The sequence below is a fragment of the Callospermophilus lateralis genome, chromosome 12 (assembly GCF_048772815.1).
Source record: "Callospermophilus lateralis isolate mCalLat2 chromosome 12, mCalLat2.hap1, whole genome shotgun sequence".
Lineage (NCBI taxonomy): Eukaryota > Metazoa > Chordata > Mammalia > Rodentia > Sciuridae > Callospermophilus > Callospermophilus lateralis.
The window spans coordinates 80,379,246-80,400,600 of record NC_135316.1 but is presented as its reverse complement, the minus strand read 5'-3'; the positions used below and the strand labels follow the sequence as shown (position 1 = coordinate 80,400,600).

The window sequence follows — 21,355 nt, the reverse complement described above, 5'->3', positions numbered from 1 at the left end:
AGTGGTAGAGTACTCACCTAGCATGCACTGGGTTCAATCCTCAGCACTATATAAATGTAAAATCAAGATATTGTGTCCACATAAAGCTAAAAAATAAATATTAAAAAAATACTTAATACCAAAAAAAAAAAACCCAATCAATAAATGAGCTAAGGAGTTGAACAGACACTTCTCAGAAGAAGATATACATTTGATCAACAAATATATGAAAAAATGTTCAACATCTCTAGTAATTAGAGAAATGCAAATCAAAACTACTCTAAGCTTTCATCTCATGCCAATCAGAATAGCAGTTATCAAGAATACCTACAACAGTAAATGTTGGCAAGGATGTGGGGGGAAAGGCACACTCATACATTGCTGGTGGGACTGCAAATTGGTGCAACCAATCTGGAAAGCAGTATGGAGATTCCTTAGAAAACCTGGAATGGAACCACCATTGGACCCAGCTATCCCACTCCTCAGTATATACCCAAGGATCTTAAAATTAGCATACTATAGTAACACAGCCACATCAATGTTTACAGCAGGTCAATTTACAATAGCTAAACTATGGAAGCAATCTAGATATCCTTCAAAAGATGACTGGATAAAGAAACCGTGGTATTTATACAACATGGAGTATTACTCTGCAATAAAAGAGAATAAAATTATGGCATTTTCAGGTAAATGGATGGAGTTGAAGAATATTATGCCAAGTGAATTAAGCAAATCAAAAAACCAAAGGCCGAATGTTCTCTCTGATAAGTGGATGCTGATCCATAATGGAAAGGGAGGGGAAATGGAGAAATTTTGATGGGGGAAAGGGGAGGGTAGAGAGGGAAGGGGAATGGGGGCAGGAAAGATGATGGAATGAGATGGTCATCATTACTCCAGGTACAAGTATGACACAATATGGTGTGACGCATCGTGTACCACCATAGAAATGTAAAATTGTACTGCAATTGTAAACAATGAATCAAAATGCATTCTGGGGGCTGGGTTATAGCTCAGTGATAGAGTACTTGCCTACCATGTGTGAGGCACTGGGTTCGATCCTTAGCACCACAAAAATAAATAAATAAATAAATAAAGGTATTGTGTTCATCTACAACTAAAAACATTTTTTAAAAATGCATTCTGCTGTCATATATACTTAATTAAAATAAACTAATAAAATAAAAAGGAATCAACAAGTGAGATGGTATCAAACTAAAAAGTTTCTTCACAGCAAAGGAAACAATCAAGAATATGAACAGAGAGCCTACAGAATGGGAGAAAATCTTAACCAACAGCACCTCAGACAGAGCTTTAATTGCCAGGATATACAAAGAACTCAAAAAAAATTAACATAAAAAAAACAAATAACTCATCAAAAAATGGGCTAAGGAACTGAATAGGCACTTCACACAAGAAATACAAAAGGTCAAAAAATATCTGAGGGCTGGGGTTTTAGCTCAGTAGTAGAGTACTTGTCTACCATGTGTGAGGCACTGGGTTTGATCCTCAGCACCACACAAAAATAAATAAATAAAGGTTTTATATATATATATATTCCTACATCTCAAGCAATTAGAGATATGTAAATCAAAACCACATTGAGATTCCATCTCACCCTAGTCACAATGGAAATTATGAAGTATCTAAGCATCAATAAATGTTGGTGAGGATATGGGGCAAAAGGTTCACTTATACATTGCTGGTGGGACTGCAAATTGGTGCAATCACTCTAGAAAGCAGTATGGAGATTCTTTGAAAAACTTGGAATGGAACTACCATCTGACTCTGTTATCTCACTCCTTGGAATATACCCTAAGGACTTAAAATCAGCATCTACGATGATGCAGCTCTTCATTGTTTATAACAGCTCAATTCACAGTATGGAACCAACTTAGGTGCCCTCAGACAGATGAATGGATAAAGAAAATATAGTATATATATACACAATGGAATATTACTTAGCCATAAAGAAGAATGAAATTATGGCATTTTCATTTTATCCAGTAAATGGATGAAACTGGAGAATATCATGCTAAGTGAAATAAGCCAGTCCCCAAAAGCCAAAGACAGAATGTTCTTTCTGACATGTGGATGCTAACCCACAACAAGGAAAGGGAAGATTAGACTTGATTTTGGTCTAGACAAAGGGTAATGAAGGGAAGGGAGGGGAGATGCAAATAGGAAAGACAGTAGAATTAATCAGACATATATTTCCTATCCTTATATATGAATACACGACCAATGCAACTCCACATCACGTACAGCCACAATAATTGGAACAAGTTATGTTTATTCTATATTTGTATTTCAAAAATACTCTACTGTCAAGTAAAAAAAAAAAAACTTAAAAGAGGGCTGCGGATATAGCTCAGTTGGTAGAGTGTTTGCCTTGCATGCACAAGGCCCTGGGTTCAATCCCCAGTACCACAAAAATAAATAAATAAATAAATAAAATAAACAAATATTTATATATATATATATGAGAGAGAGAGAGATAAAATCTCTACTACTGGCTAGAAAATATGATAGGCTTACAGAGGGCAGCAGCAGAATAAACCTTTTACAAAGAAGAGGTAGAGACAAACTCACACTTCATCATTTTAATCCAACCATGAGATGCAGTAACTTCCAGCAGGATCAGAGTGGAACAAACAGACAATTCTTTAAGAAAAATAATCTGTTCAGTAATTATAATGTATAAAAATCAGTGTAATACTAAACCCATCTAAAAGGAATATGGTAGAGAATTCAGAGTTAGAAATAATTACAGCGTTTGCCGTAGAGGAGCTAGCATGAATAGTGAAAATTGAATAAATAGCTCTCCTTCCATAACAAAGATGTGTACAAAATGTAATGTGGGGCTGGGATTGTGGTTCAGCGGTGGAGCGCTCGCTTGGCACGGGCGGGACCGGGTTCGATTCTCAGCACCACATAAAAAATAAGTAAGTAAATAAATAAAGGCCTCTCCCCCGCCCCCCACCTCCCCTTTAAAAAAAAAAAAAAATGTAATGTGGACCCTGGAAAGATTTGAAAATGGAATTAAAATCAATCCAACTATGAAACATACAAAAACATGTTTAGGAAGTGTCTTAATTTACACAGTGGAATTCCAATAGAAAAGCAGTTTGAGACGTTCTAAATAGAGTAAGTTCAGCCCAAAAGCGTGGTCTTGCCATACTTGACCACGCTTCAACAGCAGCGCAGGCACCTCAGCATCTGTTTCAGCGTCTCCCGCCAGAGAATTTGGGTTTAGCCGCACATGCGCAGTCAGTCAGGTCCCGCTGCCACTCGGCCCCGCCCTCAGAGACACCCGGCTCGGAGAGCCGCTGCCGTAAGGACGCTCACGAGCGTAGTGCTGCGCAGACGCAGTCGGGGTCCGTTCGCGGACCTAGCGCCTTTTCCTGTGGCTTGGCTGTCTTCTGGTTTGTCAAGTGCCCTTGGCCTCCGTAGGTGCTGAAAATCTGGGGTCGTGGACCCCGGCCAAGACTCAGCAGCACGGAGGTGCCGGGTGTCGCCGAGGGCGCGGGGCCGGGCTCCGGAGGCGGCGTGCCCTGCCCCGGGGCCCCCGCCCCTGCTGCAGCCGCGGCCCTGGCTGCTGCCCCTATCGCGGCCCCGGCTTCTCAGTTCACTCTGCTGGTGATGCACCCATGTGGGGGGCAGGACGAGGCCTCCGCGGAGAGCGTCCTGCGGCAGGCCCCGCTCCCGTCGGGCAGCGTCGGAGTGGGACAGCCGGTTGGATACCCGTGTGAAGTGTCAGGGGATGCTGAGGAGGACGCAGGGGAGGATGAAGCGGACCTGTTGGACACTTCGGACCCCCCAGGGGGAGGCGAGAGCACAGCCAGCTTGGAGGATCTGGAGGACGAGGAGACACACTCAGGGGGCGAGAGCTGCAGCGGGGGAACCCGGAGACGGGGCAGCGGCGGGGGCAACATGAGCAAGACTTGTACCTACGAGGGCTGCAATGAGACCACGAGCCAAGTGGCCAAACAGAGGAAGCCGTGGATGTGCAAGAAACACCGCAACAAGATGTACAAGGACAAGTATAAAAAGAAGAAAAGCGACCAGGCCCTGAATTGTGGTGGGGCCACGTCATCTGGCAGCGCGGGAAACGTCAAATTGGAGGTATTGCTGGGGTCCTGGGGAATGGGAGATGGAAGAAGAGACCCCACACTTGACGAAAACCCTATTGCCAGGACATGCCCACCTATTCCTGGATGGGTCGAGGTTGCAGTCACATCATTTTTTGTGTGGTGTCACCCTTTTGAATTATGGTTTTTGGAATTTTAACTTTTCAGAATTATTATTTTGGGGATTTTAGACATTAGAGAACTTAGGCTTAAGTGATTTTGATCTCTTGGAAGTTCAATACTTGGAATTATGGCATTTGGGATTGTATCTTTTGGAATTGTCCTCAGCACTTACTAGAGGTAAAAGGAGTCTTTTGACAATCTAATAAAACCTAATGAAGACTGTTCCAGAAAAAAAAAAAAAAAAAAAACATACAGATGTTTAATGTTGCATACAAATTCATACAGTTCAGGATCCCTGTAGATCCTAGACCCATCTCTATTCTTGTAAAATAATATATTTTACCAGATCTTGGATTAAAGAATTTATGCAAACAATCATCTTACTTAGTACAAAATGGAAGTTAGTAAAAGGAATCAAGGGTTTGTCCCTTATATGTTCCACAGGTACCCATACACTTCAGAATTCTTTACAGAGAAAAGATAATACTCCTCTTCAAGGAAGTATTTTATCCTTGGCTGCTTTTGTTTACTTGTTTTGTTTTTTGTTTTTGTTTTGAATTACTATCATTTACATCTATAGTGTGGGGGGAAATGTATAAAGGACAAATAGATAGTAAATTAGCATCTCCCAATCCATAACCCCTCCCCAAAAAGAACTTTAATAATTTCTCTGTTTTAAAATAATTTGCATGGGTTTTGTTTTGTCTTTTTAGGGAGGAGAATTAATTACTGTAATACTAGGCCATTTGTCTTTTTTTGTGTGACACTTCCCCAGTTTTGAGGAGATTATAAAACCTCTAAGTCTTGATCTTTGTTGAACCAAGTGTAAAGAAAATAGTCATTTAGAATATAATAAGGGCCATCATAGTACTGTTATAGTAGTTTAAGGTGGAATAATTTATTGAAGGCTGAGATACCCTGGAAAGGCTTTGCAGAGGATATGTGTATAGGCCAGAAAGGAGGCTGTTTCTTCTGTGCTAGGCTATAAGTGGAGTCTCACAACTCTTCATCAGTGAGGTAGGTTCTGTATTACATAGATGGAAACTGAGTCACATGAAGGGTAAGTAATTTGGCCTAGGTCACACAGCCAGCAAGTGTTCAAACATAAGCAGTCTAATTGTAGAGCTTCACTTTTATTTCCATACTGTTCCATAAAAGGAGAGTCAGAATGCTTCAGATAACTGGAACAGTATTTTGTTATGCCAGGGAAATTGTTAAGTACTTTAGATTTTCTAAGGTAACTAGGGGTATATATTTTTAGTAAGTATGCTGATTTTGTTTAGATTTTGATATCTGAGGGTAATGGCATCATTATAGGACTTACCAGTTTTATTTATATCAGTGGCAAGAAACTATTTATGCCAGTGCTCTCTAATACTTTCAAACCAATTTATTTTTTTCCCCCTAGTGACTCCTACTGAATTCTGAGAGCTGTTTATCATTTGCTTTTTTAAGCAATGCTTTACTGCCTCACCCTTATTTTGGTTATAAATTGGGCTAAAAACTATCTAGTGTCTCATTAGCAGTGTAAAATTGCCTCTGAGTTCATATATTTCATTCAAAGGCAGGCAGACTCTGTATCTTGGCCCAGATAGCTCCATATGAGGAGAATGTTCAATTCCGCTTGACATTTTTTATAACAATGAAGATAGCTCTGAAGTAACTCATCACCCTCACACCCCAACTTTTCCCCCTTCAACATGCAGAAGAATCCAGGTTGAAATCCTGGAGGGGAAGAACTGAGGAGATATAGTTAACTTCCATAGCACCTCTCCTATGACAATGAGAGGCTTTCCCAAAGTTTCACAGGAACTGGGCAAAAGGAAGAGAAGCAAAGATCAGTTCATTACATCTCTGAAATGCTTACCATTGTGGGTTATTATGCTGTTAACTATTACTATTGTTTGTTTTTATCATATCCCAGGAAAGTCCAGACAATATACTCTCTATTGTCAAACAAAGAACAGGATCTTTTGGGGATCGTCCTGCAAGACCTACTCTTTTAGAACAAGTGTTAAATCAGAAAAGACTGGTAAGAATTAGCTTGTGTAGTAGTTGCATATCTATTAATGAAAGTTGTTTGTTGTAAGTGGAACTGTTTTAGTGTTTGAGATTTTAAAACTTGTTAACCAGCTACCAAAATTGTATATTGCCACTTGCCAGCACACATTGAATCTCAGATACCGTGAGGACTGTAAGAGCAGGAATACTTTTAATTCTGTTTTTTCAATGACTAAACTTTGACTATCTGAGAAAGAATTCTAAAAGAGACTTTCCTTGTTTTCTGAATAATGCTTTAATGTTGAAGTATGATTAAGCCAATATTTAATACAGATCTCTATTGCAAATTTGATAGAAGGAATCAGAAGTAAATAGTCAAGGATCGAGTGTTCACTAATTATTGGAATATTAGTAATTTGAGGTCATAAAAGAACATACCCACCCACTGTACACCAAATTCCTGAGTCTTAAAATTTTTAAAAAATAGAATTGGGATTTTATCTAAAAAATTTGGAATTAGGTGTTTCTAGCTTAAAAGACAAAATAACAAAAAAGATTATAAATTTGATCCATAAAAGTGAATGCTGTAGTCAAAAACAGTAAAAATCAAAATGCAAAGTAACAAAGGGAAAAAAAATAATTGCCACAAATATAAAAGTCTGTGGTTAATATGGTTGAGGTCTTGTCTTTTTCTTTTTCTCTTTTTTTTTTTTTTTTTTTTTTTTTTTGAGATAGCATTGTTGTTGTGTTACTCTGACTGGTCTCAAACTCCTGAACTTAGGCCCAAGCAGTCCTTTTATCTCAGCCTCCCAAGTAGCTGGGATTGTAGGCCTATCCCACCCTGCCTGGCAAAAACATTCACATAATTTGATGAGGAAAAACCTTTAGCCTCAATACACTGCAAAAGATAAAAAACAAAAGTATTACTATTAAATGGAATGGAAAGGTAGTCAATATCAATAAAATGAAACAGTAAACAGTAAGTGAAAATTATTTAATAATTGCACACAATAATGGTGAAGATTTCATGAAATGGGCACTGACATTCTATTGTCCTATGTTGGTATAGCAGTTTTACAAAGCAGTCAAGCAGTATATATCAGGAGTCTAAAATGGTCACCTCTTGACTCAAATCAAAACTAATATGAACATTTTTGCAAAAAGTAAATTCTAAATATGGATAAAGTTAAGTGTAAGGAGAATGCCGGGAAATGTATTTATCACAAGTAGTAAAATAATAGTCAAAAAACAATTTAAATGTCCAGAAGTATCATAACAGCTTAGTAGATAGTTGTACATTTACTTAATAAGATTTTGGACTATCTTTACAAATACTTTTTAAATCAAACTATTCAATAAAAAGTAATATAAAATAATTCATAAAATTTGAAAATATTTAACGCTAATATTCCCACTTTATTTGGTTTTTCTTTTTTAACTTATTGGGGCCAAAATCACATCAAATTTTATTATTAGTTTGCAGCTTGATTGCAGTCCATCAGCTATAACAATGAGTTTGATTAAGGCATGTTTAATTTTGTAAACATAGTGTATGTTGTGTAGGGACACATCAGAATAATTCTATAGCGTGAATACAATCTGACCACATAAGAGTAACATTCTTAATAATTTTTTTTCTTTTTTTTCTTTAAGTCATTACTAAGAAGTCCAGAAGTAGTGCAGTTTTTGCAGAAGCAGCAGCAGCTATTAAATCAACAAGTTTTGGAGCAAAGACAGCAGCAGTTTCCAGGAGCATCTGTGTGAGGAAACTTATCAGGATCTTCAACATGTTTTTCTCTTACTGTAATAGATGAACATATTTTTATACTAAAGATAATTGGGTAAGATATGCCAGTAGAATATAAACATTTTCCTGTAAATATATGTGTGCATTTGGGATAAATAAGTACTGCACTTTTTGCATCCTTTCAGGTGAACATGAGTTTGAAAATATCAGTTTATCTCCCCAGAGTAGCATTTAATCAGAATTTTTTCTAAAAGTATGTTCCACTTCAGTCATTGTTACTGAAGATAATGAAGCCAGTTATTTTCTGTGCAAGTCATGAAGTTAACAGGTAATAATCTTGGAATATATAACTCTGTGGTTCTCATCAAAAGGTAGTTGGACATGTTTTTAAGGTTGTCATAGTGGACTTAAATTGCTGGTTTTTAGTGAGTGGGCCAAGAATGCTGAATGTTTTGCAGTGTCTGGATAGTCCCACACAACTAAAAATTATCTTACCAGCAATGCTAATGATGTTTCTCTTAAGAAACACTTAAGATAGCTAGTTGTAAAGATATGATGTAGTTAGAGCACCTAGAATTGGGTTCTGACAATAATCTTTCTTTGCAGTTAAGATTGGAGCTGACAGAGAGGTAAGCATGTTTTATATGTCTAAGGAAAGTTATCATTGATCATTATTTGTCTGTGCAATTAAGAGATGTGCTGGTGGGCTGGGGTTGTGGCTCAGCAGTAGAGCACTTGCCTAGCACGTGCAAGGCCCTGGGTTCGATCCTCAGCACCACATAAAAATACATAAACAAAATAACGGTATTGTGTACAACTAAAAAATAAATATTTAAAAAAAGAGAGAGAGATGTGCTGGTAAAACCTACATGAAAGATTCAAGTATGCCAGAATGAATGCATCTCCTAAAGTTCGCTTCTTACTTTTCTGTTACCTATTAGTGTTGCTCTCCCATTAGACAAGACCCTTTTATGGAATGGAAAGGTAGTACAGATACAGTAGGGGCTGGGGATGTGGCTCAAATGGTAGTGCACTCGCCTGACACGCGTGAGGCACTGGGTTCAATCCTCAGCATCACATAAAAATAAAAGATATTGTCTCCACCCAAAACTAAAAAATAAATAAAAATTTAAAAAAATTTTTTTTAAAAAGTGATACAGTATACAGTAAGTGAAAGTTATTTAATAACTTATGTGTTGAATTTATGAATAGTATAGATATATCTCAACCCAATGCCGGGACAAACAAATCTTAATATTTATTTTTCATTAAGAAAATGAAAAAAGAGATTCTTTTCAAAAAGAAGAATCTAAAAATAACAGCACTTCAACATTTCATCAATGGTTTTTGATGTTTAACTATTTTAAGACTGTATTTTAAGACTATGTTATTCCTAAGTACTATTAAAGAATGATGGGTAATCTGAACAATTTTTTTTTTTTTTTGTATTTTCTCCTAGGAAAACTTTGAAAAGGCAAAGCTACCAATAAAAATAACAAATCAAATATCAAGAGATATTAGAATAATAAATATATGTGTCCCAAGATGAACTTGCAAAAATTTGTTAGTTTCTTGTTTTTTAACTCTGAGATATATATTATGTTAAAGTTAGTCATAGCTATTCTAAGAAGCACTTATGGGGAGAAAGAATGTTTTTCTTCATTTTTATGTATGTTTTCTACTTAAATATCTGCAGAAACACTTTTGCCAAAATTATATCATTAAAGTTCAGTTGTTGACCTTTTCAGTTGTCTTATTTATTTGTCTATTTTCTTTAATTGTTTCACATTGTTTTTTTATGCAGAGAAATATACTTCCTATTTGTTATTGTACTGACACTATTGGGAGCTCTATTGAATCCTTAGAGCTTAAGTTAATTTTTATGGTGGAACAAAAGAATCAGCTTTTGCTTCTTCAGATGGAATAAGAGAAACAGGAAAGGAGGAAAAGTAATAGGCCAGTGAAAGCTGAGTGAAAAAGGATGAAATATATGTAGTGAGTAGAGCTTTGAGATGATTACTGTTGTTAAACCCTAATGAAGTTCATTGAAAGGCTCGGAATCTTCATCCTAGGATATATTTTAGAATAAAGTAGCTGTCCCTTTACTATTTTGAATTAAGAATAGGCAGTTTCGGATACAATTTAGTTTTGTTGCCTACCACATTGAAAAATTTTTTCCTTTAAAACTATGAAAGTGATAAAGTTTTTTCTTCTTTGGGATAAATTTATTTAGTCCCCAGTTTTGTATCCTTCTGTGTACTCATGACTTTGCAGCTCCTGCCACCAAGACTGAATTTATTTTCCTACCCCTTAAATCTAGAGGACTGACCTATGATTTGTTTTGACCAAGTTAATTCAGACTAAATAACAGTGATCCAGCCACAAGTAGACTTCTTAAGGTTTTAAACACTTCCACCTATTTTTTAGACTTCTGTCCAACAACTAGGGTAATAGCCTGACCCGCAAGACAGCTTACTGCAAATAAGTTTGATGCATCCAAGATCAGCCGAGCCTAGCTGAGATTTGCAGAATGATCCTATTGACCTGTAGATTATGAAGCAATAATAAATCCTAAAAATTGTAGGGGACATAATTCTAGGATGGTTTATTAACACAGCATTCATGTTACAGTTGGTAATCCATACACTTTATTGTTACAGTTATTGCTACATAGCAAGTCACTAAAAAATATGGTGGCTTAAAACAGTAACATTATTTCTAATAGATCTTAATATGATTACTATGATTTTAAGTGATTTTGCCCATGCTTTTGGGCTAGGAATGCCAGGTACAAGGCTCCCTCACACCTGCTCTTATTCAGTGTAACCCATTAAGAACTGGATTTTATTTTTTCACCTCCTTGAATCTGTGCAGACCCTATGATGATTGTTAACAGAATGTGGCAGGAGTGATGCTGTGCCAGGTTCATATTAGATTAAAAGAAATTTTATAAGTATGGATGTGTATACTTATAATAAAAACAAAGGAATAGGATGGAGTTGTAGCTTGGTGGTAGAGTGCTTGCCTAGTAGCATGTGTGAGGCGCTGAATTTGATTCTCAGCACGGCATATAAATAAGATTCATTGACAACTAAAAAAAAAATAGTTAAAAAACATAAAGGAGTTCACAACTTCCATTTTCCAGCAAAGTTGGGAGAGAAATAATCTGTTAATATGGGCTACAGGAAATGGTAAAGGACTTTATAGAAAAAATGTTCAGTAGCTACGTTAAAGCCAATGAGAGAGGTAACCAGCAGCTGGTAGCCTGCTTTAATGGTAGTGCACTTTTGGTTGGAAATGAAGCCCTGCAACAATAATATATAAAATACAATTTTCACATTAATATCATGCCAAAGAATCCAGACACAAATAATGTGTGCATGATTCCACTTAATAAAATAGAAATGCAGGTGCAACTGTGCTCTGAGATCACAGAACAGTGGTTCCACATGGCAGGAGGCTTCCAGCATTCTGGTGCTACTCTGTTCAGCATTCTGGTTATGCATTCACATTCAATTAGTGAAAGTTCAGCTGTTTATGTATTTATGGTTTTTACCTTTGCAGTATATGTTTTGAACTTCAGTTTTTTAAATAGTTGTTTGTTTAAAGATATTCTCAGTGGTCCTTGCAGCAGGATGTGGCATGAATAAATTCTGGCCAGTGGAATATTGAGCAATAGCCATGAGTACAACTTCCAGATAGTACCTTTAAAAAGAGAAAGCAACCAGTTTCCCCTCTTCCTCCATCCTCCTGCCTGGAATGTAGACAAAGCAGTAGATCATCCATGGGCCAAAATGGTCACTCACTGGGGAAAGTGAAATAAGATAAAAGGAAACTGTGTGCTTGGATGGCCTCAGGGAACAGAATCACAGCCCTAGCCTGGGATATTTTGGGACTACTTACTTGAAAGAAAAAAGGAATGTATTGTTCCTCCCACCCATGGTCATTTTAATGTCTATCATAATTGTTGTTAGTATAGCCAGCCAAATTTGTACCCCAAATAATATTGTAGGTAAAAGAAGTGGCAAGTGGCGTTAAAGACTTGGACTCCTGGGAGCCATAAATTTGTCATGGTAATATTATTTGACAAGACTTACCCAGCTGTGATAGTAGAAAAGATAAATTATAGGTTTGATCTAGAGTTCAGTTAGTTGACAGAGAGGATGAGGGCATTAGGGTGTTTTTAACAGTACTTAATAGGAGATGAGAGTTCAGGCTGGGCAGAGAATGAATGAGACCCACAGGGACTAAAGGTTTCTGTGATGTTGCAGTGCAAGTGTAGGAAGAGAGAGGATAAAAGAGATTTTTAAGGAAACTATGGGCTTGAAGGTACAGTAAATAGTACTCATTACAATAAATTAATGGCTACCCCAATTTTTATTATACTTTATACCAATGTATATCAATTAAGTTGGCCCTTTGCTCAACTAAAGACCCTTCCTAGTCTGCTTCTGGAAGAATTTGACTTAGAGCATTGGATAAACAAAGCTAAAGGATTTAATGACAGAAGGGGAATCAGGGAAGGCTCACTTAGGAGGAAGCCCATGGCAATTTGTTATAGCTCATTAACCAGCAGTTCTAGAGTATGTAGAAATTTAATTTTTTTAAATGGCAAGAAATAAAAAAACTATAAAATAGTTGTTTTGCTTCAGGAATAGTCAGCTCAAACTACTATGGAGAAAAAGAAGGCAATCAACCAGGTGTCCTTCCAAAAAAGTGTGTCTCAATATTTGCCAAGAATGGTAAGTAGATGGTAATTAAACTCTTAGTTGCTATTCATAAATAGGCGAATTGTAGAGAGTTATGACTATTGTTACTAAAATTTGGATATGCATGCAGACATACATGTATATAGAATTGGAAGTTGCTTTCATAAAAGAATATTTGGGGCACTGGTGGTTTGGGTAGGAGGACAGGGGCCACAGGGGTGGTCAGGAGACAATCTTGTTGAAATAACCTTTTATACTACTTAAATTTTTACCATGCACATAGAATCTTTTAAAAAATATTTTCATACTACAAACTAAAAACTGTGCCAGAAATTGAAGAGTAGACACCTTGTACTTAATAATTATTTCTCCTTTGCTTTCTGTTTGGGTTTATGGGAAAAAAATAAGCTTTTACTAATGAATCTTCCTTTGCAAATATGTGCACATATTTTTAGTGAGATTCATACAACCCCCATTTCAGTCGGCTTTTTCATCATTGACAATTTTAGGGAAGGAAAGGATTATTTGGCACACACTGTTTCAGGGATCTCAGTCCATAGATGGCCAATTCCATTTCTCTGTGCCTGAGGTGAGGCAGAAAACATGGTGGAAGGGTGTGGAGGAGGAAATCAGCTCAGGACATGGTAATCAGGAAGCAAAGAAAGAAAGCTCTGCTCACCAGGGACAAAATACAAACCCAAAGGCCCAGTGACCTACCTTCTCCCACCACGCCCATTCAGTTATCAACCCATTAATCCATATCAGTAGATTAGTTCCCTGATTAGGTTACAACTATAATAAACTAATTTCACCTCTAAACATTTAAAAAATTGTTTTAGATGTTGATGGACCTTTATTTTATTCATTTATTTATGTGCAGTGCTCAGAATCAAACCCAGTGCCCTACAACATGCTGGGCAAGCACTTTACCACTGAGCCCCAACCCCAGCCCCTCACCTCTAAACATTCTTATACTGTCTCACACATGACCTTTTGGGGACATTACATATCCAAACTACAAACCTCTCCTCACCCAGAGTTTCTTACCATCCATCTTGAGGTCCCAAATGCATACTTCCCTACTGAAAGTGCACAAAATGTAAGTTAAAGACAACATGAAAAAAAAAAAAAAAACAGTTTCCTAGGACTTTTATAGTTTCCCAAACAATTCTACATACTTAGGAGCTCTTTGCAACAATCTATAATGCGTGCACAACTGTTATTATAGATACAGAAGCAGGATTGCAGAGTTTAAATCAGTTGTTTAAGATAGCACAGATAATGGACTTAGATGCCCTCTCATCCCAGGTTACTTATTACATACTATTGTAATCATTGCAGTGAGGCCAGTGCAATATGAAAATGCACCTTGCATCCTGAGGATATATCCATTATCACTGGACTGTAAGAAAAAAACTTTAAGTATATATATAATAAAGCTTTATTTTATATATATATATAAATAAAATAAAGCTTTAAATATAGATAGATGATAGATAGATAGATAGATAGATAGTAGTTGGACACAATACCTTTATTTTTATGTGGTACTGAAGATCAAACCCAGTGCCTCACATGAACTAGGCAAGTGCTCTGTCACTGAGCTTAATCCCAGCCCCAGAATAAATCTTTTCTACAGATTAAGCCTTGATTTTTGCAATATGTTAGAAGTTGAATTTTATTTAAACTAACCCTAATTATATTACTTTAGAAAGTAATTTCTTATGTGCTAATTCATTTAAACCTCAAACTATGACAAGTATTATTGTCTGTTTTGGCATGAGGAAAGAAACTCGGAGAAGTTTACAGTAACTGTAAAACAGTTCTGTTAGAGGAGAGCTGATTTGAACATCAATCTACCTCCCAAAGTGGTGATCTTTCCATAGTGATATGTTGTTGCTAAAGTAAACACTTACACTTTTAAATAAGTGCCTGGTTTCTAATATAATAGGCATTTCAATAGATGGTAAACAAAAACAAACAATAGATGTACTATGACATTAAATACAACACTAAATATACCAGTTATAATCATATGTTCTGAGCTTCTTTCCAGATCCCCCATGTTATTTTGTTTTGTTTTGTTTTCTTTTCTTTTCTTTTTTTTTTTTTGGTTCACCCAGTCTGCCTTCCACATATCACCCAACTTCAAGGTAATCTTTGTCACAACCCAGTATGATTTTCCCATGCTCATTTAATTTTATATAAACACATATATACACATTTAGAATTGTCATTGTTTCATTAAAATATGGGCACATTATACATTCTGGTCCATGAATTGCTTTTTATGCACCAGTACCATGTGGCAGTCCCTTGTGTAGACAGATCTTAATCACTCCTTCAGATGGTTGCAAAGCATCTCCTGATGTTCGTGTGCCATTGTTCATTCGGTCCATTTCAATGGTGGTAGTCATTAACTGGTGTGGTTTTCTACACTGTAAACAATGCAGCAGCAAACATCTTTACATGTCTTTAAGTCCTGGTGTGTATTGGTGGTTTTGTGGCCTTGCAAAAGACACTCGGAAATGGGATTGCTGAATGAGGATTATATAAATTTCCTGCCAATAGATGTGGTTATATTCCTTTTTTCCAAAAAAGAGTTTTAACACTTCATATCCTTGTCAGCAATGAGAGGGACAGTTCAGTTTCCTCATATCTTTACCTGAAGGAGTTAACTGTTCTTCTTAACTCTGGCCTTTCTAATGAATATGTACTGCTACTTATTATGTTTATTAGGATTTCCCAGAACAATTAGTAAATGAGAGCATCTTGTTGGCTGTTTGGATTTGCTTTTTTATGAATTGTCTTGTCATAGCTTATGCCCACTTTTCCATTAGGCTCTCTTTTCCTACTCAATGCACATAAAGTCTGATAAACATTCTGAAAATGAACCCTTTGCCATTTTTATCCCATTTTCCCAAATCTAAAGTTTACTTTTGTGTATTGTGTTTTGCCATAACACCTTCAAATTTTTATATTTCTCAATGTGTGCAACATTTCTTTTAGGGCTTCAGGGATTCTAGTCTTGCTTTAAAAAGTCTCAATTTAGTATCTTTGAAATGATCCCTGACTTATAATTCCCCATTTTCTTTTATAGAAATAGAAAATATAATTAATATGGATATTGACAAATAGTCCTAATTCCTTTAGTATAACTAATTAATATGGAAATTTTAGTACTCTTTATCACATTACTCCCTCATTTCTTTCTTTAGCCAAGAAAATGAATGTTTTCAGTGCTCTAGGTGGACAATGAGTATATGAGTATTATACTTGTAACAGCTGATACTGTGGTTACGTTAAGTCCTGTGCTCACATAGCAATATTATTGAAAATGGGCCAAATTATCATTTGTCTAACAGACTTGCCTCACATAGAAAAATGTCTGGGTTAAATGCTGCTGTTATGGAGTTTGAAGTCACAAGTGTTTTCTTAAACATTCAATGAAAATATTTGACATATTTAATAATTAGGTAAGTTGATCTCACCTTTCAGTTAAGAGATGGGCTATTTACCCCTATTATCCTTATCATACAGTATTCCAAATAATCATTTGTATTATTCTAAAGTATTAGAGATGAGCTTTTCTTGTTATTGTCTACTACAGCAGTATAAATAGGTCTCTCCTCTTCATAACTTTGCCCTAGTAACAAAAGCACATGGTTTTTCTTAAGATGTATTCAATAAGAACAGATGCTGGTTTTCATGAGCTATTTGTTAACTTTGGGTTGAGGACTGAAGAGTATAAGCAGCATGAAAACAAAAACAGAAATCAGATGAAAACAACCAAATAAATTATGACTGGTAGGATTTTCTGTTTGTTTTCCTCCTGTAGTTGCACCTTAAATGATCTACTGTTTTCAAAGTGAAGATCATAGACATCACTAATAACATTTTATACTGGTTGTCTTTGAAAAGCTAATAAGATATGTTAATATTAGTATATCAGTTAATATTAAATATTTCCACAAAAATTTATTGCCATATATTAGGGTAATATGATTGTATTAAACTTTGCATGCAAACCTATACTTGCGCTGTCATATCGATTAGATATACATCTGCAGAAACTCATGGGGACTAGTGAAAGTCATTGTCACAGCAGTATTTCCCTTCAGAAAATAAGGAAACCCCCAGGTATTAGATAGATCGATATTTCCTAAGATCAGCCAAGATTGTCTTAATATGGAAACTTCAGTTTGCTTTTAGTGGGGTTGTGTTCAGAGACCCTTGTTTCCAAGCTCCTATTATGCTTCCAAAAGTGGCCTTTTCTAACTATCCCTCATGGTATGTACATCATACCTTTCTCTTGTCCTAATTAGTGGACCCTAGAGCCAGGGAAATGCCTGTCTAAGAAAAATCAATCTCTTACCTGGGTGTCCCCATACTTCTCTGATGAGAGATGATGTTACTGTGTTTCCCATGTCTGTTTTATTTCTTGTTTGCCTTTTTGTGCCAGCAATAAAGAATCAAGTTTGTTCTTGGCAAAATAAAGTTTGTTCTTTGCTTACTAGTGCCAGACATTGGTGTCATAAAGTCCATCCAGTATCTCACTTCTCTGAATATTTCCTGCTTTGTTAGCAATTGGGCCCCTACCCACCCAAGCACTACCCATTCTGAAGGGCATCAAGAATTTTGAACTCATTCTTAGGGACTCACTTTGGAAGGGTAGTTGGGGGGCTTTCTGACTATCAGAGCAGCTCAGACCAGTCCACTGAAGGTCAGATGCCAGGACCACCAATGCAGTGACCATGAAAAGAACAGCAGCAGCAAGAATAGCAATGTCCTGAGCCAGTGCTGCCTTCCTACATGGTGCCCTTGCTAGGAGATGCATTGGAATAGGAGGCAGGAATGGATGAACTTATTTCTAGCAACCAAAATGGCAATTCTTCCTATATAATATGAAGGAGAGTAATAGGTATTTTGAACAGGATTCTTTTAAATAGCTGCTATATAGGCAGAGCAAATTGAACGAGGATACTGATCAAAAGTAGATATTGATCATAATGCATTGTAGGGTTTTATTTTTAAATTTTTTTTTAAGAGTTGGGGTTCTCACTATGTTGCCTAGACTGACCCCGATCTTTTATGCTCAAGCAGTCCTCCTCCCTCGGCCTCCTAAATATCTGGGACTACAGGTGCACAGTACCACACCTGGCTTGTGTAGATAGATATTTCCACATAGTCATGCCTATATTTTGTGATGAGCTGCTCTTATCTGAGACCTCTTGATTAATAAAAAGCAAAGTTTTATCAATATTCCACATATCTGATAGAATCACGACTACTGGTTCAGTTTTCTAACACGCCCTCCAAAGCATAGTGGCCTGAAGTGACTTTTGTTTTTGTTTGCTTGTTCATAGTTTTTGGTTCACAATGATCTATGTTTGCTGAGCCTAACTAAGAAGTTCTTATAATCTTCCTTGGAATGTCACGTGAGGCTGCACAATGTGGCTTGGGAATGTAGCTGTGACTGGAACATCCAAAGTGGCCTTTCATACCTACATAGCACGATGTAGTAATCCAAAGGCCCCTAAGCAAATCCAACCAATAGTTTTTGTACTGCCATAAGCAGTAGTTTTTACATTTTGGGTATTTGGTAAAACTAGTTTTTACAATATTTAAATAGATACATTTTTAATATAAATCTCTTAAAAAGCTGATGTATAGGCATAGCAAATTGAACCAGAATACTAATCAAAACTAGAATAACAATCATAATGCATTGTAGGGTTTCTTGTTTCTTAAATACTTTTATTTTGTTTATTCAGTTTGTTTTATGTGGTGCTGGAGATCACACATTCTAGGCAAGCACTATACCACTGAGCCACAACCCCAGCCCTCTAATTTTTAAAAAAAAATTTTGTGATGTGCAAAAGTTACAGAAACTTAAATTTCTGCATTGATAAATTTTATTGGAACAAATCATACTTGTTTATTATTTATGTCTGCTTTCTACTCAGTGGCAAAATTTAGTGCTTGAGATAATCAAAGAGCCCACACAGGCCACAGAATCAAAAACATTTACTGTTGGGCCCCTGAGGGTGTCTTCTGGCCCCTGCTTTAGAGCCTCTGTTCATAGACATGTCTTCACTCAGTAGTCTAGCCAAGATTCTTATATGGGGACTTGTTCCCAAAAGGACAAGCCACTGTGCCAGCACTTACCAAACCTCTGCTTGGTATTTGCTAACATGCCATTGGCCAAATCAGGTCACATAACTAACCCAGAGTACTACTGTAAGCAGCCAAGAATACCAGGATGTGTGGTTCACTGGAGGTCACTAAAGTAAAATCTACCACAGTTCCTCAGCTAATAGTTCAAAAACCTAGGTTTATTGGAAAGCTGACTCTGAGAATGACCTAAGAGCAGAACAATGGACACAATCTAATAATTTTATCTTTAACACCAATAGTTAGTGGCTCTTATGGAGAAGCAAAGTAAACTAATGTGTCCTTGTGAATACCAGCACTCAAAGGTAGATATATACTAATTCCTGTAATTGGTGGCTGTTACTTTATATGGAAAAAGGGACTTTGCAGAGGTGATTAAATTGAAGATCTTGAGATGGAGAGATTAGATTGAATATCTAGGTAGATTCTAAACATAATCCCAAATGCCCTTGTAAGAGGCCGGCACAGAGCAGGGCACGGTGGTATACACCTGTAATCCTAGCAGTTCAGGAGGCTGAGGCAGGAGAATCACAACTCAGTGAGACCCTGTCTCTAAATACAATACAAAATAGGGCTGGGGATGTGGCTTAGTGGTTGAATGCCCCTAAGTTTAACCCTTGGTCCCCTCCACCAAAAGAAAAAAAAAAAAGAGGCATGAACAGGAATATTTGCCTAAAGAAGATGAAGTAGCTGTGGCGACAGAAGCAAGTTGAAGGGATCCAAGAAAAGTTTCACCAGCCAAGGAAATGCAGGCAGCCTACCAAATCCAGAAGCTAGAGAAAAGAAGAAAATGGATTCTCTCCCAGAGTCTCCATAAAGAACCATCCATACCAACACCTTGACATTGGCTCAGTGAGACTGATCTCAGACTTATGCCCTCCAGAATTGTAAGAGAATGTTGTCTGAAGTCATTAAATTTGTGGTACCTCTTGTATAGCAGGGAATAGGAAATTAATACAAGTTTTCAAGAGGTGGCGGCAAGAGGGGCTGGTACTCATCAGGTTCTAAGCAAGGACTGCTTAGAATCTCTTGCTTCTCTTATCTAAAAGAAAAATTTATCCAATGTAAAAAACTGATGAACTGAATTCGATGCTATAATAATTATAATTGATGGGGCTGGGGTTGTGGCTCAGTGGCAGAGTGCTTGCCTTACAAGTGTGATGCACTGGGTTTGATCCCCAGCACCACATAAAAAAATAAAGATATTGTATCCATGTATAACTAAAAAGTATTTTTAAAAAATTATAATTGAACATAAGAGAATTGATTGCATCCTTTTTTCAATCAAAAGGCATTTCCTCTAATAATACAGAATATGTAGTATTTATTGTATGCTTAGTATCCTTTTCTCCTCACCAAAGCTTTCTAAACCTCAACCAGCTCTTTCTAAATCTCAACCAGCTTTTAACTGTAAAACTTATAAGCAGCAGAACAATTTGGAGCCTCAAACTCCCAAATATGGAGAGCCATTTTCCAAAGCAATTTGTAGCTTTCCTGAGGTATGATACCCAGGGGGATATTATCATGCTTGGCAATACTCTTGCTTTTTAACTAAATAGTAGCACAACTTTGATTTGTCATTACAGATTTAAGAATGTGTTGTCCTGAAGTCTCAGTTTAGTATGCAGGAACTTTACCTCCAAACTCCTGCCTGTTTCTACCTCTCCTTTACTTTAGGCCACTGTGAATTATTTATATGATATAATGCCAAAGGATCACTCTATTTCACCTAAGTTCTTTCTACTACTTTGAGTTATTTTCTACTCCTTCAATAATTGAAGAAGCCTCTGTAGTTCTTCAAAACCAAGCTTTATATTTCCTTTTTATGCCAGACCAGGAGAAACAAATACCAGCTGTTGCCAACTTTTGTTTCCAAACCTTTTTCATAGTATCTATAATGTAATAAACTCCCTCAGGAAAAAAATCTAATAAATTCAACCTTTTTTTCACAATGTACAAAAAATAAATGACATTATCAAGAGAGTACAAAGTTAACCTATAGAATGGGTGGAAACATTTGCAAATCATTGATCTGATAAGGAAATCATATTTAAAACCTGGAGAACTCTTTCAATGCAATATGCACACACACAAAAAAATGATTTTAAGTGAGACATTTTCCTAAATATCAAAATCTTTTAAGCATATATTATAATCATTTAAATGTACAGATGCTCCTTGACCTACAATAAGGTTCGATCCTGATAAACCCATTGCAAGTTGAAAATATCTTAAGTAAAAAATGCATTTAATACCTCTAACCTATTGTTTTAGTCGGCTATTTCATTGCTATGACTAAAAGACCCAACCATAACAACTGTAGAGGAAGAAAGGTTTATTTAGGGGCTCACGGCTTTAGAGGTCTCAATCTATAGACAACAGGCTCCATTCCTTGGCACGCAAGGTGAGGCAGAACATTATGGTAGAAAAGTGTGGCAGAGGGAAGCAGCTTACATGGTGATCAGAAAGCAGAGAGAGATTCCATTCATCAGATA

General features: G+C 36.6%; 1 protein-coding gene and 1 non-coding gene across 4 annotated transcripts; both read left to right on the top strand.

Moving 5' to 3' along the window:
* Positions 1–2,335: 2,335 nt before the first annotated feature.
* Positions 2,336–2,409, top strand: Trnaa-ugc (transfer RNA alanine (anticodon UGC)). The gene has a single exon. It is a non-coding gene; the product is annotated as a tRNA-Ala (tRNA).
* A 922-nt stretch (positions 2,410–3,331) lies between these two features.
* Positions 3,332–9,684, top strand: Rfxap (regulatory factor X associated protein). Of its 3 annotated transcripts, none has more exons than XR_013092862.1 (4): positions 3,332–4,101; positions 6,154–6,261; positions 7,884–8,071; positions 9,437–9,684. XR_013092862.1 is itself a non-coding variant. In XM_076872194.1 (3 exons), the coding sequence occupies exons 1-3, from the start codon at positions 3,619–3,621 to the stop codon at positions 7,992–7,994; spliced, it is 702 nt and encodes a 233-aa protein (XP_076728309.1). In that variant the 5' UTR covers positions 3,332–3,618; the 3' UTR covers positions 7,995–9,684. The 3 variants fall into 3 exon arrangements, 1 of the variants encoding a protein (XP_076728309.1); XR_013092861.1 differs by having other exon boundaries at positions 7,884–8,606; XM_076872194.1 differs by having other exon boundaries at positions 7,884–9,684.
* The last annotated feature ends 11,671 nt before the right edge of the window (positions 9,685–21,355 follow it).

Bases quoted from the DNA above. Each gene is read 5' to 3' on its own strand.
- Rfxap (XM_076872194.1), top strand. From the start codon at position 3,619: ATGCACCCATGTGGGGGGCAGGACGAGGCCTCCGCGGAGAGCGTCCTG. The intron at 4,102-6,153 runs GTATTGCTGGGG...ATCATATCCCAG, and splicing joins CGGGAAACGTCAAATTGGAG to GAAAGTCCAGACAATATACT. The intron at 6,262-7,883 runs GTAAGAATTAGC...TTTTTCTTTAAG, and splicing joins TGTTAAATCAGAAAAGACTG to TCATTACTAAGAAGTCCAGA.